This window comes from Nilaparvata lugens, chromosome 6 (assembly GCF_014356525.2).
Source record: "Nilaparvata lugens isolate BPH chromosome 6, ASM1435652v1, whole genome shotgun sequence".
NCBI lineage: Eukaryota > Metazoa > Arthropoda > Insecta > Hemiptera > Delphacidae > Nilaparvata > Nilaparvata lugens.
In genome coordinates this window covers 43157071-43176196 of record NC_052509.1, presented here as the reverse complement: position 1 = coordinate 43176196, position 19126 = coordinate 43157071, and the positions used below count along the sequence as shown (strand labels likewise).

The 19126-nt window shown below is 33.1% G+C and overlaps 2 protein-coding genes across 2 annotated transcripts in view; one reads left to right on the top strand and one right to left on the bottom strand.

Annotated features, from left to right (window-relative positions):
- Positions 1-396: 396 nt before the first annotated feature.
- Positions 397-6748, bottom strand: LOC111049200. Its single transcript, XM_039431458.1, has 5 exons — positions 5450-6748; positions 3280-3395; positions 2873-3052; positions 1574-1717; positions 397-564 (listed from the first exon to the last, which is right to left on the bottom strand). Exons 1-5 carry the CDS (start codon positions 6330-6332, stop codon positions 397-399), a joined length of 1491 nt encoding a protein of 496 aa, XP_039287392.1. The 5' UTR covers positions 6333-6748.
- Positions 6749-11145: 4397 nt separating this feature from the next.
- LOC111049201 (hippocampus abundant transcript 1 protein) overlaps positions 11146-19126 on the top strand; it is a 47567-nt gene continuing 39586 nt past the window's right edge. Inside the window, 1 exon segment of the mRNA XM_039430843.1 lies at positions 11146-11463. Coding sequence (XP_039286777.1) covers positions 11383-11463 — 81 coding nt within the window. The 5' untranslated portion in view covers positions 11146-11382.

The window sequence follows — 19126 nt, the reverse complement described above, 5'->3', positions numbered from 1 at the left end:
GGTTACACAGTCCATTTCTCAAGGATGGGTGGAACCCCATTAGTTTCTCAGGAAAAAGACTCATGCCAGTTGATAGAGCTGATAAATAACTATACAGGGTATGAATTTTAAAAAATCGGTCAAGTCATTTTTGAGATAACCGTAAAAAACATGTTTTTTTAGTCACTAACCGCCATTTTTCTCAAGAATATTACGGAGCTCCTGCAATTTTCCCAGAAATGAGACTCATGTCAGTTGATAGGACTTATAAATAGCTATCCATGGCATTTAATTTATTGCTTAAGATTTGTTAATAATCTAGATCGAGGTGAACATATCACTCCCTACTTCGTTCAGCTTAATGTGCTCAGGCTCAAAAGGTTTCGATCCTACCGCATACTTATGTTTCTATTTAAACTAATCGCCAATAAGAGCCCTGATTATTTGAGTTTTAAATTTAGATTTCTGGGAGAGGTTGGGAGAGGTGGAACTAGAAATAGTTTGTCTGTGTTGAGTGTGCCTAGGCATCGTACGGTGGTCTATAACAGGTCTTTTCATGTGACTGCCTGCCGACTGTGGAACTCGCTACCAATGGAGGTGAGGACAATTCAGCGGCAATCCCAGTTCAGTGCGGCTGTCATGAACTTTGTGAGGGGGGATGGCTGGAGCGACTTATAGCGACTGTGTATTGATTAATATATCTTCTTTGTACGTGTGTGTGTGTGTGTGTGTGTGAATGTAGAATCTGGAAATTGGCTTCTTGATGGTCTTTTTTTTACAATAAATTAAATATAAATGTGGTTTACTTATTCACTTTAAGATTTATAATAATATGTAGAAATGGAATGTATAGCAAACACTATAGTTGTCGTTTTTGTATTTTGTATACATTAGGATCTCTTTTTTTTTTGTTCACTACAATGATGAAGTATCACTTCTGTTAATCAGTATTGTTATATATATATTTTTTTCCAAGTTAATTTATTTTCTTCTCTTTTCAATTATTTAAAATTTGTTATTATTTCAAATAAGTAGATATTGTTTGTTTTTTCATATTGTTTGTAATATTTTTATTCTTTATTATATTATTTGTATTTTTTTGTATTGTTATTTTGTAATAGAGAGTTAAGTGTAAGAGAGGGCCGACTGCGCCCTAACTTCGCTCTCTACGAAAATAAAGGCAGTAATTCAATTCAATTCAATTCAATTTGAAGAAAATCGTTGGAGCCGTTTTCGAGAAAGCCGTGAAAAACATGGTTTTTCTAGTAATTATCCGCCATTTTTTTGCCATCTTGAATTGAATTTTATTGTATTTCTTATTGTCGGATCCTCATCGTATAAGGACATTAAGTTAAAAATTTCAAGTCAATCGGTTAATTAGGAATGGAGTTATCGTGTTCACAGACACACACACACACACACACACACACACACACAGACCAATACCCAAAAATCATGTTTTTGGACTCAGGGGACTTTGGAACGTATAGAAAACTTAAAATAAGGGTACCTTAATTTTTTTGGGAAAGCAATACTTTCCTTACCCATGGCAATAGGGCAAGGACAGTAAAAATGAATGATATAGAACACTCACTTTCTTCGTCTCAGGTTCATTCAGGAATAAATCTATCTCGTTGGAGACAGGGGGAGGCTCAAGATTCAATTTCTTCTTCACCTCTCTTGGTTTTCTAGCTCTTGTCATTCTTCGTTTCGTGCTTGATCCTTCTTTATTTTGAATCTGAAAATACGTTGGAAAATGAGATTATAATATTTAATCTTGCTAAATATTATTCTTAATCACGCACATATGCACATAATGTGCATATATCTTATTTTGTTTCACAAGGAAAATTAGAACCTGGTTTCTATCATTGGAACTATATATAAGAGAATTTGCGTTTTCTGCCTGAATTTGCAGGCAGAATAACAGCCTAAACATGTTTCTACAATAGTGGTGGTACATAGTTGTCTACAGATAATAGAGATTTCAAACTTTACAGCAGTTTTGAGCTGTAAATTTATAAGAAAAATGGTTTTGATTGAAAACCTTAGAGGCTTGGAAAGTTAATATTTTCTGGAAGTACTTCTACATGGATTTAATGGTTTAGAAAACTAGCTTATAGCTGGTATTTAATATAATTGAAAGTGGTAAAATTTTTAAAATAACAATCTTTTATTGAATATGTTGTTTATGAATCCTTCTAATTGTAGTTCTCATATGGAAGGATTGAAATTTTCTTATGTAGACAAATATTAATTTTCATACTGTTGGCGCATCTGCATTATCAAAGAATATTTTTTAAAATGTTTAATTTGCCACAGAAAATATTAATGCATAATTATCAAATAAAAGACGAATAATAATTATCGATAAACTCATACAGCAGATGGATTTGAAGCGAACAATTAACAAAGCACATTCAAGCATCTTATTCTATGCAACTTCTTCTGTATTTCAAGCGACTGATGGCATGTGTCGCACAATAAAATAATTATGTTGAATATGAATTGTCTAATAAATTGTTTATTAATTACTTATCATAATTAATTACTAATTAAATAAAGTGTTTTATTGATTATATGTGATATACCAGGCAATGCAATCTATAACCATTCATTCATAATATCTAATAAATTACTCAATTGTTTATTAATTACTTATCATAATTAATTACTAATTGAATAAATTGTTTTATTGATCATTGATCATAATGTATATAGACCACTACATCCAAGATATATCCGCCAATTAAATCTATAAGCATTCATTCATATAGCCACTGAAAAATGTGTAATGTAATGAATATAAAAATATATAACTTGAATGTATTGATCAAACAACATGTTTTAAATGTATTACTGTAGACTAATTTATAAGAAAGTAAGCTTTTACCTCATCAAGAATTTTCTGATTGTAGTAGTCGCTCTTGGATGGTGTGAATCCAGCCACTGGTACCTGACACTGGGCTTCTTTGCATGCTTCGATCCACATCACACACACCATTTTCACTCCCCACAATCTGGCTTTCTTGTAAGTAGATAGTCGGCCCGATTTGAAAACAACATGAGTCACCTAAAACAATTACAAATACATTAGTATGACAAGGAGAGAATAACTTTCTTCACAATAAATAATCAACTATGTAATGACCAGGAAGATACGCATAAGTTGGTGGTAAATTATAAATCAGAAGATAAGAAACCCAGAAAGGTGGTCATTCAATAGATGGACTGATATGAGGATCAAAATTAACAGGTGTCCAGACATTGTTAAAAAAATTGAAACTATTAGATAGGTACCTTTTTAGTAAACGTATTCGAGATGACGGCTCCCATTTCTTTGAGTTGAGCTTTGACACAACCAGAATAGTCTTGTCCATCATCATGTCCACGCACTTCAACATAAGCCACCACACCTGCAAACAATCAAATACAAATTGGTTATATGCGTGCTCAATAGTATGAGTTGTAAATTAGCATCCTACTGAAATTGGTAATCACAATCAAAAGAAAGAGGATCTAGATATAAAACCTACATGGAAATAAAATAAGTTGGATATTAATATTGCGAACTGTCTACAAAATTAAAAATGCTATCACACATCTTTGGCTGTGACGGTATCAACTCGAAATCATAGTTTCTCAATTCAAATGTTTAGTGTAGTGGAATGACAAGATCTTCAACTTGTTCAAACTACACGAATAAATTTTTTGCCAAGGATGATGCCCACATGAGCTATAGGTTTGTGCACAGGTAATAGGACGTATGGTGATGAGAGCCATATGACCTACAGCTTTAGGTAGATTCTGAACTATCTGGAAGCGATGTATTTTTTGTTAGGTGGATTGCAAACTATCGGGCAGCGATTCATTTTTGTTAACTCATAAATAATATTCAGAGGAATTTGACTTTTAAAATGGTCACCCTTACAACGGGAGTAGCAGGTGCATGAAGCTTGAGTTTTCGATAGCTTATCAGCTAATCGCTTCCCACTATCACTTTGTAAGTTTTTTGAAGTTGTTATATGCATTGTGAATATATCAATATTGAATTAGAGGAGTGGAAATTTAAGTGTCATAAGAACTATAAAAATAATGAATCTTATAACTTTAGCACTCGTAAAAAGGCAATCTGTGCTTTATTTTATGTATTTGGTTCTTATATCTGAAAATAATTTATTCATCCACAGTAAGATATAGATCTATATACTGAAAATGCATCTAATAAAGACCATTATAATGGGAGTTCTGCGAGATTTCAATTAAATTTAAAAAATTTTGATTAGACAAATTTTGTTTAGTGTATAAACATAACCTGGAAGGTTATGTTCAATTAGGTTTTAAATGTATCTTGATACCTCCTTCTTCATCCTTTGCCCACACTTGTGGGATCGATGGCATCATAATGCAAAACAATACTTAACAAATAATTATGATCAAGATGGTAGTGGGTGGGATCCAACCCAGGTTTCAAACCCACTATTACATGCCTGGCTAACAGGCCAAAATCTGAGTCAAGACGTCGCCCAAGTACTCCAGAACACTGTAATAGGCCCTGACATTCAAGCATTTGATTACCACTCTCTCAAATGCAGCCAATTCCAACTGCTTCACTCGTGCTGATGCCTGTTCAAGAATCTTAGCGCTGAGCTCCTTTAGCATACCTGCAATCTCTGGAGGCGCACCTTGGGAATGTCAATCAGTTCTCGATGCCTAGTGTTGTAGTGATGCAAATCTGACCGTGTTACCAAGTCTTGTTGATTTTTTTAAAATGTACATCAGGTAGAGAAGAATGAAGTAGCCGACAACTGTCAAAATACCCAGCCTAACAAAAAGGGGCTTGTAGTGTTCACGAGCTTCACTTGCAGTCATTATCCGGGCAGCCCGTTTTTGCAGCTTCAGCACGTCCACAACCTTAGCTGAATAACCCCACAAAAGTAGACCGTAAGTAATATAACAGTGGAAGAGGGTGTGATACATCATGACCCAGTGAACCTCACATGTCCCCGCAGCTTCAGCAGCACGAAACAAACTCTGGACAGTCTCTTGGTCACCAGCTGAATGTGGAACATTCACATGCGGTAGAGAGGAAGCTGACTCACCCAGAGACACTACCTGTGCACTCCCAGTCAAGTAAGAGTCCAAGATGGATAGAGCAGAGTCCACAACCCCAAAATATTGGAGTTTATTGATCAAGATGCTGTAGTTTATTGATCAATACAATCAAAGGTAAAAGGAAAGGTTAAGGAGGTTTGGTTTTGTCTTTTAAATGGCAATATGTAAATGTATTGATAAGTTTATAGATAATAAACACAAATAACCAAAAGTTGAAACACTCGCACTTTTGAGACATCGAACTAACGAATGACACCCGATTCTATTGACTACTGCAATGCAAGATTGCTATAGGTTTTTCTATCAGTTATTTGTAATAACTGTCTTAAAAAGACTTATCTAGCGTACCACTTACCACGCATTATAACTTCGATGACAGGTTGAGTGCAAGGTATATCATCCTCATCTTGAACGACTGGTTGTTTAACAATGTTGGGAACTTTGAAAGTATCTTTTAGTTGGGCAGGAGGTTGTCGACCGGGCGTCCTCAGCTTTTTGATTCCACTTAGTACGGAACTATTTTCCATTTTAGATACCGGAGTTTTAGAGCTGGCCAAATCTCGATCCAGAATGAATTTTGTAGACGAAAAAGCTGGATGAAATGTTGAGTCATCACTGCTAAATAAGTCTGAGTCTTTAGATCTTCTAATTTTACCAGTCTTTTTTGTGGGTGTTTCATCATCACTTAAAAGATAGAGTTGTTCGGCACGCGTATTTAATTCTTTAATTAAATTAATTTTTGAGTTTGACTTCTGTATAACCTTAGGAGTCCAATTTTCACGCAAATCTGAAGATTTTTTATTTGAGGCAGAAGATTTATCTTTTTTCTTCATTAGTTCATAGAAATCTTTTTCGCCGGTAAGACAAGCTTTGTAAACTGAGTATAGTTTTGCTGTTGGAGTAACGACTGAAGTGCGCTTAGGAGTATAATAGGATAGATTCGATTCAGTACAACCTTTAATTAAACTTTTTCGGACACTAGTTGATAAATCATCTCTTTGTGGAGTACATATTGATATGTTTGGATTAGATGTTTCGTGCTCTATTGACTGATTCAGTTGTGGTTTTTTACGACTAACATCTTTTGTATGCTTTTCAGTGTCTGGCATGTTTTCTATGACAAGAGATTTATGGTTTCTATTAGAGCATTCATGACTAGAGTTCTTTCCACTATCTTCATACCTCAAACTAAAATCATCAACATCACCTTCGAAGCTGATATCTCTCCTACCCTCCATGTTATAGGGAAGTGTAAGAACCGCTATATTATTAAGCTTTGGTGAGTTTATTACTTTTTTGAGTTTTCATGATATACTGTTTCATATTTTAAATATCAGAACAGTCTTATAGCTAAATACATATTTGTGTGACTAATGAAAATAAAATGCACGGAACTATATCACATTCTAAACAAAACGTCCACCTTGTAGAAAATCTTCAACATCGATCACATAACATTATATTTACAACTGCAGTTACACATAATATTATATTTACTGTACTCTGTTAATATGTGGAACATTTTTGGTTTTTGAATTCATCTTCTAATAACTTACAACATTCACATTTGGACATCACAAACACAAAGCAAATAAAGAAATCAGAAACAAACAAGGATACAAGGATTTCTTTTGAATTTTAAAGGTTATGTTTCTTTAATCTTGTTCGTTACTTCTTGCAGGTGATTGGCGGGAAAAGGTGTGGAGAAAGTGTTTTTCAAGTTGGCAATACTTTGAGCGGATGAAAAATGTGAAAACTAGTTATTTGAATTATTATATTATTAGAATATAATGATATTTTTCATTTCAATTTTATTCTCTAATCAAATTTTCCTGATAAATTCTCAGCGGAGAATTTTTATCTCACTGGAGACTTTTTCAAAATATCCTACTTGAAACCCGGGAAGGTAGATCAGTTAATCTCTGATATGAAATTTGACCATTCTCATATATTTTTGAAAGCATTCTCTCATGTGCTACAGATGAAGTAGATATTTATATTAACAAGATATTTCATTTTAATTATGAAAATCCATTATGAAATAATTGGAAAATTAAAGAAGCATTTCTTGCTTAATAAAATATAATATATTATTTTAAATGAGAATGAGTAGTTAATATTACATCAATAAATCAGTATCATCGACGGATTTAGAGCCTGAACTGACTCAACAACGCCCGGAATGGCGGAAAAGGATTAGGAGGGCCGACCCCAAGAGAAATGGGACATAGGCTCAGGAGAAGAAGAAGAAATCTGTATCATCTACCGTCTATAGAAGGCATTGACAAGACAGAGGATCAGCAAAATTGTTCTGCTTTCTTTCTTCACTACCATTATAACGTGGACCTCACTATATACAGAAAGATCATACTAATTCCATTGTTATGATGAACCTTTTTCAAAATTTATATTTTAGTTTCATTTTTCAAAGGTTGAAGGTTTAAGGTTGAGTTTTTATAGTGAGTTTAACATTAATAGTAGTTCTGTGAATAGTAGACCTCGCACAGTTATTAAGCACAGCCTCCACTTATACTGTCCATCAGAGTAAATCCTGTCTGTATGTCATGTCGGCGAGATATGTGTGTGAAAACGGCTAGTGGCTGTTGGGGTTGGTGTATCAAAAATGCTAACATCAAAAGCTAATTCCTGCAAACATACTTGCAACAGGTCAGCCCGAGTTGAAAGCAGAGAAAGGTCGAGAGAAAAAATAGATATCTGAGTATCCTTTTCAAAATTATTTAGACACAACATGTTTCGGCTATATAATGTCATTATCTAGTCACTATCAAGATTTTTACAGTAATCAAAATTACCTATTGCCGCATTTCGCCATGAAATGCAGAACATTTTATGAACATGAAGAGAAATGCAAACTGTCGACTTGAATCCTAGACCTCACCTCCCTTGATCAATAATGAGCATCACATTAGCATTGATATTTATTTTCTTGTATAAATGTATAGCAGAACAAAGCAGATAACACTAGGATATCCTTTCCAAACTCCACAATCGTTTTTCAACAATTTAGAAGTTCTATTCTATATTAATATTATGAAGAGAATATTGAATTTCAATTTTGGAAATATACTAGTGACCCCTGTGCTGAAGAACTTGCTCAAGAACTGATGTATTGTCATCTTTAAAACCCACAACTTCTAATAATTATACAGAGTCCATGAGAATCATGAAAACAGCTGGAGTAAGAAAATTGGCTTTCAGAAAAGGGACATAGTTCTAGTTTTTATGATTATCTTTATTTTTTCATTTCTATAATAATTGGAAACGTTTTTTCTTGATGAAATGGATCAATCCTGAATAATTCAAAATAGCTGAAACTACACTATTTTCTCTTTATTTTATTTTGTGTACAATTTTCTAGTTTTTCGAAATTAAATTTAAACATGGACTATGACTATATGCTCCATTTTGGGAAGCCAATTTTCTGACTCCAGTTGTTTAAAGTCTCAAACGAATATCGAGCTCGGAAACTAGCCCTGAATATCTATCTTAAAAGAATAATTTGACAGTAGGTTTCATTGGGGATCCTATTTGAAATAAAAAATATTACTCTATTGCTTCAACTTCTTCGACCCTCATTTATATGAATACAGCAAATTTATTTTTCTACATGATACATGTTTCTGATACAAAGTTCCAAGAGAAAATAGATGGCAAAATCCGCACATTGATATATAAACCCATATATCAGTTTGTATTTTATGTAAAAGTAAACATTATGTTGTATATTAACCAGCTGAGATCATGTGTCAGCACCTGTGATAGCTCCTGAATAGTCTCAGCTGATGTTATGAATAAATGAATGGAAAAATATTGTAGTCATTGCATGCAATGAACTCTTCAGCTGACTAAATGATAAATTATACCAAATCTTCTCTTATGCCCTTCCAATGTTATTTAATATCCTGAAAAAGGATGAAGGAGTGAGTCAGTTTTGTTATCCAACAAACTTGACCTGTAAAAAGGTTCAAAGAATGAGTGTACAATATTTGAAGCTGTTTGATCAATTCTTTCCCAAGTTATTGTAGAACATACAAACAGACAGATGACTTGGCAGTCAACAGTGAGAACTCAGCAATGCTTGATCAATAATGAGCATCACATTAGCATTGATATTTATTTCTTGTATAAATGTATAGCAGAACAAAGCAGATAACACTAGGATATCCTTTCCAAACTCCACAATCGTTTTTCAACAGTTTAGAAGTTCTATTCTATATTAATATTATGAAGAGAATATTGAATTTCAATTTTGGAAATATACTAGTGACCCCTGTGCTGAAGAACTTGCTCAAGAACTGATATATTGTCATCTTTAAAACCCACAACTTCTAATAATTATACAGAGTCCATGAGAATCATGAAAACAGCTGGAGTAAGAAAATTGGCTTTCAGAAAAGGGACATAGTTCTAGTTTTTATGATTATCTTTATTTTTTCATTTCTATAATAATTGGAAACGTTTTTTCTTGATGAAATGGATCAATCCTGAATAATTCAAAATAGCTGAAACTACACTATTTTCTCTTTATTTTATTTGTGTACAATTTTCTAGTTTTTCGAAATTAAATTTAAACATGGACTATGACTATATGCTCCATTTTGGGAAGCCAATTTTCTGACTCCAGTTGTTTAAAGTCTCAAACTGAATATCGAGCTCGGAAACTAGCCCTGAATATCTATCTTAAAAGAATAATTTGACAGTAGGTTTCATTGGGGATCCTATTTGAAATAAAAAATATTACTCTATTGCTTCAACTTCTTCGACCCTCATTTATATGAATACAGCAAATTTATTTTTCTACATGATACATGTTTCTGATACAAAGTTCCAAGAGAAAATAGATGGCAAAATCCGCACATTGATATATAAACCCATATATCAGTTTGTATTTTATGTAAAAGTAAACATTATGTTGTATATTAACCAGCTGAGATCATGTGTCAGCACCTGTGATAGCTCCTGAATAGTCTCAGCTGATGTTATGAATAAATGAATGGAAAAATATTGTAGTCATTGCATGCAATGAACTCTTCAGCTGACTAAATGATAAATTATACCAAATCTTCTCTTATGCCCTTCCAATGTTATTTAATATCCTGAAAAAGGATGAAGGAGTGAGTCAGTTTTGTTATCCAACAAACTTGACCTGTAAAAAGGTTCAAAGAATGAGTGTACAATATTTGAAGCTGTTTGATCAATTCTTTCCCAAGTTATTGTAGAACATACAAACAGACAGATGACTTGGCAGTCAACAGTGAGAACTCAGCAATGCTAGTTCAATAATTGAATCATTGAAAAATATATTCAATTGTCAGATAATATTCATGTTATAACTGATTATTGTAACAAGCATGAACAGGTAATTATATACCATAATGGCACCATAGTCCTATAGACTGATATATGATGCAGCGGCAACTCCCATTTTTCCACTGACTCACTATATCCACGCGGCTATTATAGTAAAGATCTTTTGGATTGGTTAGATACAAACACAAAGAAGAAGGGATTCTCCGTGGTGCACATGTAAATAGCGGAAGCCGCGCAAGCGCAAATGTTTACTGGAACGCGAATGGAGCTACGGTTACCGTAACTGTAGCCACAGCGTTTTCTTTTATGTTACAGTTCCAGGTTGGTTTTGTACTAGGAATTGCCAGATGAAAATCAATATAAAATTTGACATCATTCAATAAGTAATCCAACAAAAATATTGATAATTCAATTATTTTAACTTGATTTATTCTTTTCAAGCAACTGCTAATCGTCTTCCTAATTCCAAAGCAATTTCAATAATTCCCCTATTTCTGTATTGTCAAGATGCCCTGATAAGGTATGTCGAATTATATATGACAATGGAAAATTGTAATATATATTTTATCTTGCCGTTAAAAATCATTTAAAGAATTAATTTGAAAAACTTATATATAAATTCTCAGACAAATATTTTATTTCATCAAATTCACTCCATCTCAGTCAGACAGGATTGCCAACTACCTTTCTGCTTGAGAACAAATTGCCATTTTGTGCCAGCGTTCAATCGAAATCGTATCCTTCAGTTTCATTTTTTCATTGCAGTGTTGCAGTTGATGTTTGTAGGCTGTTCGGATTGGGACTGGCAATTCGCTATTTCCTTCGTTCTGTAAAAAATTGATTCTGATACGGCTTGAAGTGATGTGTGAAATGATGATAGGTGTAAAGATGATAAGATTTAGGGCTCTGAATTTGAATTATTAACATTTGAAATTAGTTTATATCCATGCCAGTAATATGCCAACTAAAACATCCAAGAAGGTTGTTGGTATGATAATTCGCAGCAGGAAAACAATTTTAAAAGACAGTGTTATGACTGTAAGTAAAAAAAAATAAATTTTTCTATATTTGCAATTAGAAACGTACTTTGAAATATTTTTACAAGTGAGTTATTGCACTTAATAGAGTTTCGAGTATCTAAAATATTAGTGATTAATCACCTCAGCCAATTTATCTTTATTGAGAGGTTAGCTTGCAGGTAGATTTCGTCCCACCATTTAACCACTCTGCTTTAAAAGTTAGTTAACATTTTTGCAGGAATTCTATTTTTCATCTTGTCAAATGAATCTTCAATAATTATAAAATGATTCTCAATTCGTACACGTACCAATTACGTACTTTAATAATTACTAGGTTTAATAAGTTGTAAATTTATCAAGGCTATTCAGCCTCCAGCCATATGTGCTTTGAGAAAAACTTATTAGCCAAAGATATTTACTCAAAGATCAATATTATTGTTCATATATTCAATTTATCTACTAGAGTGAATAAAAGTTTTATATTACATCAAATCTTACGTGTTCAGTGCTTTAATTGCCTCAATGCAAAAATGTAAGGTCAATATTAAAATTATGTCAAAAATTGGGTTCCAAAATTTTTCCTCTATAGGTAGGGACCTACTTTTTTGAGCATTCGTTGCCTGGACTAATAACTTATTACAAGTTAAGTAAACCTTAATGACTCTTGAAAGGTGGTGAGCAGTGGAACTATTCTCTTTCTAGTATTGAATTGAACTCAAGTATGTTCTTGTTTTAGTTTAGTCTATTTTGCTGTATTATCATTTCTAATTTATATTCTACTCTAATATTTAGGGGTTCCTATTACTTTTGTGCGGCGAAATTGAATAAAATCATGCTATGAAAGTTAAATTACACTCAATACTCTGTTTACCTGCTTTATAGTCATTCATCTGTAAATAAAAAATCTGATTCAACATGTAAGACATGAAAGTAGCTTGATAATAGTGGTACAATTAATTAGTGATTAATAATGACTTAGAACATTTTATTGAGTGCTCATTTCTCCTTCCACCTTTCATGAAAATGATCAGTCTATGAACTTCAAATTACTGTATTCTTTGAACTTATTACAATTTTTAAGTTATTTGTCTTTATATTCTTTTCATAAATCTGTTGTATAACACGTGTTTGAGACCTTGTGTAACAAAAAACTTCTTTTTCGCTCATTTTAGTTTAAAGAAATCATAAATTCCCGGGAATTTATGATTTTTGGGAATATTTCCTCGATCTTAAATTTTCGGGAATTTTGCATCACTAGTCATGGGCAGAGATTGTAGAAACAATATAAGAGACGAAGAGTTTGTGTATAAATATTGATGAATATTTTGAGAACTATAAGGACTAAGGATGTGGTGGAGGGCCAGGATAGGGGTGGATTACAATAGAGAGGCTGGAGATTAAAGGAGTTTTAGTGGAGAAGAATGTTTACTCGATTGTGGCAAAGACAATAATGAGGAACAGGCTAGAAAATTAGAATGTTTCCAAGAGTAATAAGCATTTTCTAGGATGAAAATATTTGATAAGCATTTTCTAGAAACTGGTAGGAATTTGAGAAGTAATAATTTAATAATTGATTTTTAACTAACTCGTGAAGCCTATCGCCTATTAGCTTACGAATATAGATAGATAAATAAAGAATTTATTAATACTCATAGCAAAAAACATAATTAAAATTTCAAAGCAATAACAAAAATTTAATTGGCATGGCACATGCCGTCAGCCAGAGTTGGTAGTTTATCTGTATTACATCATATCAATATTTTGATAACCTGATTTCTCGAATCAATTCTACAATTATTTCGGACAAGATATTATCGATACTCTATCTCTATACGTTCAACCGCTCTGAATGAAAGCTATCAATGTTAGAAAAGAAAAATTCATTATCACACCTCATTATCATAATATCTAAACGACAGCAAGACTTCTCAAATCAAAGCTTACGAATATATAAAGCTCTTGCAATCACCAAGTCAAATCTCAAGCGTATTTCTAAAGAATAGGATAGCCTATGAATGTAGGTGTCTACAGTCTACAGAATTTGAATGGAAGGTTGACTTTATTTTAGATGTCAGTTTGTCGCTTCTCTCATCTCATAGTTACATGAATCTCTTGCACAAACGATTCCAAATTCATTCTGTTAAAGTAGTTTTTAGGAAAATGATTCTGATGAAAAATTGGTTTTATGTATATGTTATTAGAGTTTTTTTTTCAATTGGGTTTCTGATCCACTTGTAGAATCAATAATTTGGTCATCACTCTGCTATGCATTATTGCTGTAGAATTTTCCACAAGCCACCACTTAATGGTAGACAAGTGGTATTCACAACTGTCCATAAACGCGTAAAATAACCAGGAGACCGTCTAGAATCGATACCAAATTACTCAACTCTAGCGAAGACAGCTTGTCTGGCCCCTATTCATTATTAATAGGTTTTGCTCTCCACCAACTGTTAGTCGGTCCGTCGGCCAACGTTTCACTTGTAATTTATCTCAATTTGACGCGTAAAAATTTCATAACTTATTCATAATTTTTGTCATCGTGCCGTCTGTATATTCAATAAATTACAGTGGAAGCTAAGTCAATGCAATTCCAATGTTTAACATTTGTCGCTCTAGTAGGACCTACCTATTCATGCTGCTCTTAAAGTGTTCAATGTACAATATTATCGTCATTCTTTTCATTTTATATAGCCTACTTCTCCTTATTACATATTGTTCTCCAGTATTGAACATAATACAGGAATTGAATAAGTTTTGCCTTCTGAAGTAGATGTGAGATTAAACTGAAGACTCAAATTAGCTTGAGCTGTGCATCCTTTCTTAAGTTTCCAGTGCTCTTGAAACTTTTAAAGTTAATTTCCAAGAAACCCCTGTCTTTGACCTGAACCCATTTATCGCCCTGTTACCTTATATAAGGAAAATAATGCTTCCCTTTTTCAACAATGGCGTAACTTTCCAGAACCTGATAAAACACAAATTATGATTATGCTATCGTGTTGAATTTATTGCCATAAATTGAACTTTTGATTGGATGAACTTTTCTAATACTATTTTGTTGGTGAATTCTGAACTCAACATTTACTAACATAATTATATTAAAATATATAAAAATTCAACATTATTAATAAATATCGGGACACCAAGCTTCGCTCGTTATTTTTATTATTATTGATAACCAGAACACGATTCTCTAAAATGATCGTGTTTATATTTCACAGCTGGCTATACGTCATTTTATGAATTTCGGGGATGCGATATTTTGATTTTTCACATACTCACTCGCTCACTCACAGTGTGTACGTTCTGTGTACAGTAAATTGTTCCATTTCCAATCGTAAATTGTTCCATCACGTGACTAGTGCAAAATGTTCCCATGGAACGCCATTTCAAAATCGTTGGTTCAAGCTTTTGGCGCACACATATAAAGTTGATTAACACTAAAATGTGTCGTTTACTAGCTGAATGAAGAAAGGCTGTTTTACAAACCTACCGTCTAGAAAAGTGTAAATTCCTTTTATTCCATTACTCTCAAATTTTCTATCGAGAAAAATTTATTTAATGAATGGTTATCAAAAATCATATTGTTGGTTATGTATTCTATACAATGGTAAACAAACTATCAGCGCATGCGCAGAGAAGTAAGCAGACTACAATAATCGACCAATGCGAGCTCAGATAATTGGAACTGTTCCAGGTCGGACAATTTACCACACTTCGACTGTGGGGCAGAAAGTTGGAGCTGGAACAGGTTTCTGGAACATAATCTGTCAAAATTCCTCCCATGGAACGCGGAACTTTTTACTTGGTAAATTGTGAATTGGACAATTTACCACATTCTATGTACACAGAACGGGCCCTTTTTTACTATCCACAGACGACAAAAGTCTCAGCTGTTACAGTCAAGGATGAATTATCCTTTTAATGTCGTTCAGCGAGTTTTCCCAAGGATGAGACCTATTGCAATCGAATTTTCATATCATAAACCTACTATGTTCCAAATTTCGTAAAAATCGTTAGAGCCGTTTTCGAGATCCGTTGAACATAAATAACCAGATATATAAAATACAGAAATTGCTCGCTTAATATAATAGGATTACTATTGCTTGCCAATCAAATTCAGAATCTAACTTGGCTATTACAGCATCTTTTAAAAGACACAGCTGTCTAAATTATTTTTCAACATGATCATAAATACAGGTTAATTACATTAATAGTCCAGGCAACGAATGCTCAAAAAAGGTTTAGAGGGAAAAGTTTGGAACACAATTTTTGACACCGCTGCTCTTGTTCACATGACAGCGATTTACGCTCGGTTGTCGCTCGATTTACCAGCCTCGTACACATGACAGCGATTCATGAGCGGTTTGCGCTCCATTGAAACAGTGCAAAGGCTGAAATTAAATTTTCTACTGGTGATATTTTTTAAAGTTCTTCGATTTGTATATCATCAAGCTATCTAAATGGAAAAGTTTTCTCAGAAAAACATTTTTCCCGATCATTACTTTTTGAGATATGAGCGCCTAAGGTTTAAATCTTTGGAACAGAATATTTCAAGTATGGTAAGAGATAAATCCATGAGATTTGGAAGATAAATTCTTCATGGTATTTTTGATTGAATAAAACTAAAATTTTCTGAAAATATCAATTTTTGAAAAAGCTATTCAATTTACTAAAAATGGCCAAAAATAACTCAAATTACCTAAATAACCTAAAAGATTATGTTCAATTATGTTTTAATGGGAAAGATTTAGCTCATACATTTTTATACTTTTAAATGTCAATATGTTTATATTATTATTAATGTTTTGATTCTTGAATAATAAACACAAATTAATAATGAAAATAAGTATTTATACTATTAATTTTTATAATGAAATTTAAATTCAAATATGTTAATCAATTGAAAATCAATGCAGTTGCCATGAAAGTGTAAGCAAATAAAATCAATAGAAAATTAAAAATGGAAGAATTTTTTTTTCATTTTGTTCAAGTTAGCTGTTTGAATTTCGGTGTCCCAACGTGGACTAGTTTACCCTACTATGAAATATAATATATCTATATCTATATCTAATATAATAGGCTATCTGTCTGTCTTATGATCCTCTACAAACTAACTTAAACTGAACTTACTAAGTAAATGAACTGAAAATTGTAATAGAATAAATTTTAATTGAACTGAAATTGTAATAGAATGTGCACTATGTGAACTGCTCTGCTCGAAACCGCTTGGTTGACTAATTACATGTGTACGCTCTCATGCCTGCTCCAGTATATCGAACTGCCCGGCAACCGAGCGGTTGTAGTCTGAGACTACAACCGCCGCGATTCGCCGGCGACTACTAAAACCGAGCGATGCATGTGTTTCCCTATACCTGGCAACCGCTCGGTTTGTCAACCGCGCGACAACCGAACGTAAATCGCTGTCATGTGAACAGGCTCTAAGATAGTGAGGGGGTAAACATATAAAATATGTTTGAGGGAAGTTTGAAGGTACTATATTTTGTTTTTTTGCACATATCTCGAACAATAAATAAAAAAAATGTGTCTTTCAGAAATTTTTGTCGAATACAAAATTGAAGCTTACAAATTGGCCTACAAGTTTCATCTGTAACATTTTTCTATATATCTTTTCGTTTTCTAGATATGAGCTCTCAAAGAAGTCACATTTTTAAGAAACCCCTTTCCGGCTTCGATTTTTTCATCTTATAGGCCTTATAACTTTTTAACGATTGATTGAAAAAAACCTGTGCTAATCATGAGCTCATAGAGCATCATATTCTCTTCAATTTCATGTATTATTTTACGCATTTCCCTACGATTGTTGCAGCCGTTATAGTGTTGAGTGTAAAATCTTCAGTTTAACAACAATAGATCAAAAAATACCAAAATATGGTATTTCCAAACCAACCCCACCCCCTTAGCACAGGGGGTAGGAGTGAGGACTTTTGATACCACCCACCCCCTTACTATCATTAAAAGAGTAGCGGGGTCAAAAAATGTGCTCCAAACTTCTCCCTGTATAATCTTTCGTTTACTGGACTATAGTGTAATCAAAGCTATTTTATATTGGAAGAGTTTATTTACTCCGAATAAACTTGTGCATTCTATTCCAATACTCGTCAAGAAGTGAAGTCTCTGCCAGTATCCATATTTGAATGGTTAGGATTCTCCTTTCTATTACCTATTGTATTTCTCTCTTTTTATAACTCCAATTATTTTCTTTTGACGTTGCTCAGAGATGTATTTCTGGAATATCCAAGGATTTAACACGAATGTCAATGTTTTCACGCAATCTTCAGTAGAAAACATGAAAGTTCTCATATAGCGATATAGGAGATCATCGACATGCATTCAATGGGTGATAGTATTGATTTTATAGCTTCCATCATATTTAGAACGGCTGAAAGCTTTGTTTCGCCATCTTTCACAAGTTTCTCAGAACTTCTCTCTTTTTGTTTATTGCTCTTGAACTTATTTGTCCAGGTTGAATGAAAACCTTTTTTATCAATCTTCAATCTTCTTCTATTAATTGAAAGCATATAGTTGACATAATGAAAAGTCCTGTTCAATCAATTGGAAAAATTCAGTTCCAATAAATTATAAAATACTGTTAGGCTTAGTTAGAATTTAGTATTTGATGATAATTTAATGAATAAATCGTTCATTCTGATCAAATACAATTGACAACCAACAAGTCTCCTAGACCCTCAACATTGAAGTACAATGATCATTTCAAATTCATTCAACGAATCTACGGGCTGAGTCTCATGTACCATAGCAGTTTTGATTGATAGACTTCTGAGATCAACCAATTACATAATCAACGTTACGCATTCCAATAATATTGCAGTTAATTAAATAGTTGGAAACAAGCTTTCAATTCAGAATTCCAGTTGATTATTTAAAAAAATGAAATTTAAATGTTAAAAATTAATATAATTATGATAATCAATAAAAATACATTTAACATTTCAAAATCTAATCATGCATATTGTACAAATTATATATATATATATATATTAATATGAATTCTGTATCGAGATATAAGTCTTACCTCTCTTACCCTTACTCTATCAACTTCTGTAATTTCCATCATATTAAATTACAGTTAAACTTGAACTTATCAAATTATAATCATCTTATATGTGAGACTTGTCCATGAAATGTTATGAAATCTAGCATAATTATCTGCCATCCTGATAAGTGGAGCAATTTTGGGACTAACTTACACCATGTTTGATGTCCTATTGACTGAAAGTGATAGTTGAATCTGCAACCATCTTAAGTTAATATGTTGATTGTTATTTTATTCATTTGATGAAATTATTTTTGTTATTCTGTGGAAACTACCGAATATCTGAATCGTCTTATTTAGCCAGTAACCGCTAGTGGTGAGTAGCAATAGGCCCAGCATCCAAATTCCTGGAAATTAGTAGCGATAGGGCCGTTTGGTTTTTCACACTTCTATGAGCATTACCGAAGAGTAGTGAAACATATGGTTTTAGGGTCTTCTACGGGGCGCAATGATAGTGCGCTAATGAGACACTGCGCCTAAAAACTAATTGGGGTCCACGAGTCTCGCTGTCGTAGCATTGAGTTCGAGTCGCTTATATATCCGAGTAGCCTTCGGTGCGCGAGTCATGTTCCAAGTAGAGTTGAAGGGGGGGGTTATCAAATCA

What these genes read in the sequence shown, in the direction of transcription:
- LOC111049200 (XM_039431458.1), bottom strand. Translation starts at nt 6,332, where the DNA reads ATGGAGGGTAGGAGAGATATCAGCTTCGAAGGTGATGTTGATGATTTT. An exon ending in ATCAGAAAATTCTTGATGAG is followed by an intron (nt 1,718 to 2,872) that starts GTAAAAGCTTAC and finishes ACGTATTTTCAG; the next exon opens with ATTCAAAATAAAGAAGGATC. An exon ending in ATGAACCTGAGACGAAGAAA is followed by an intron (nt 565 to 1,573) that starts GTGAGTGTTCTA and finishes CTCCATTGGTAG; the next exon opens with CGAGTTCCACAGTCGGCAGG.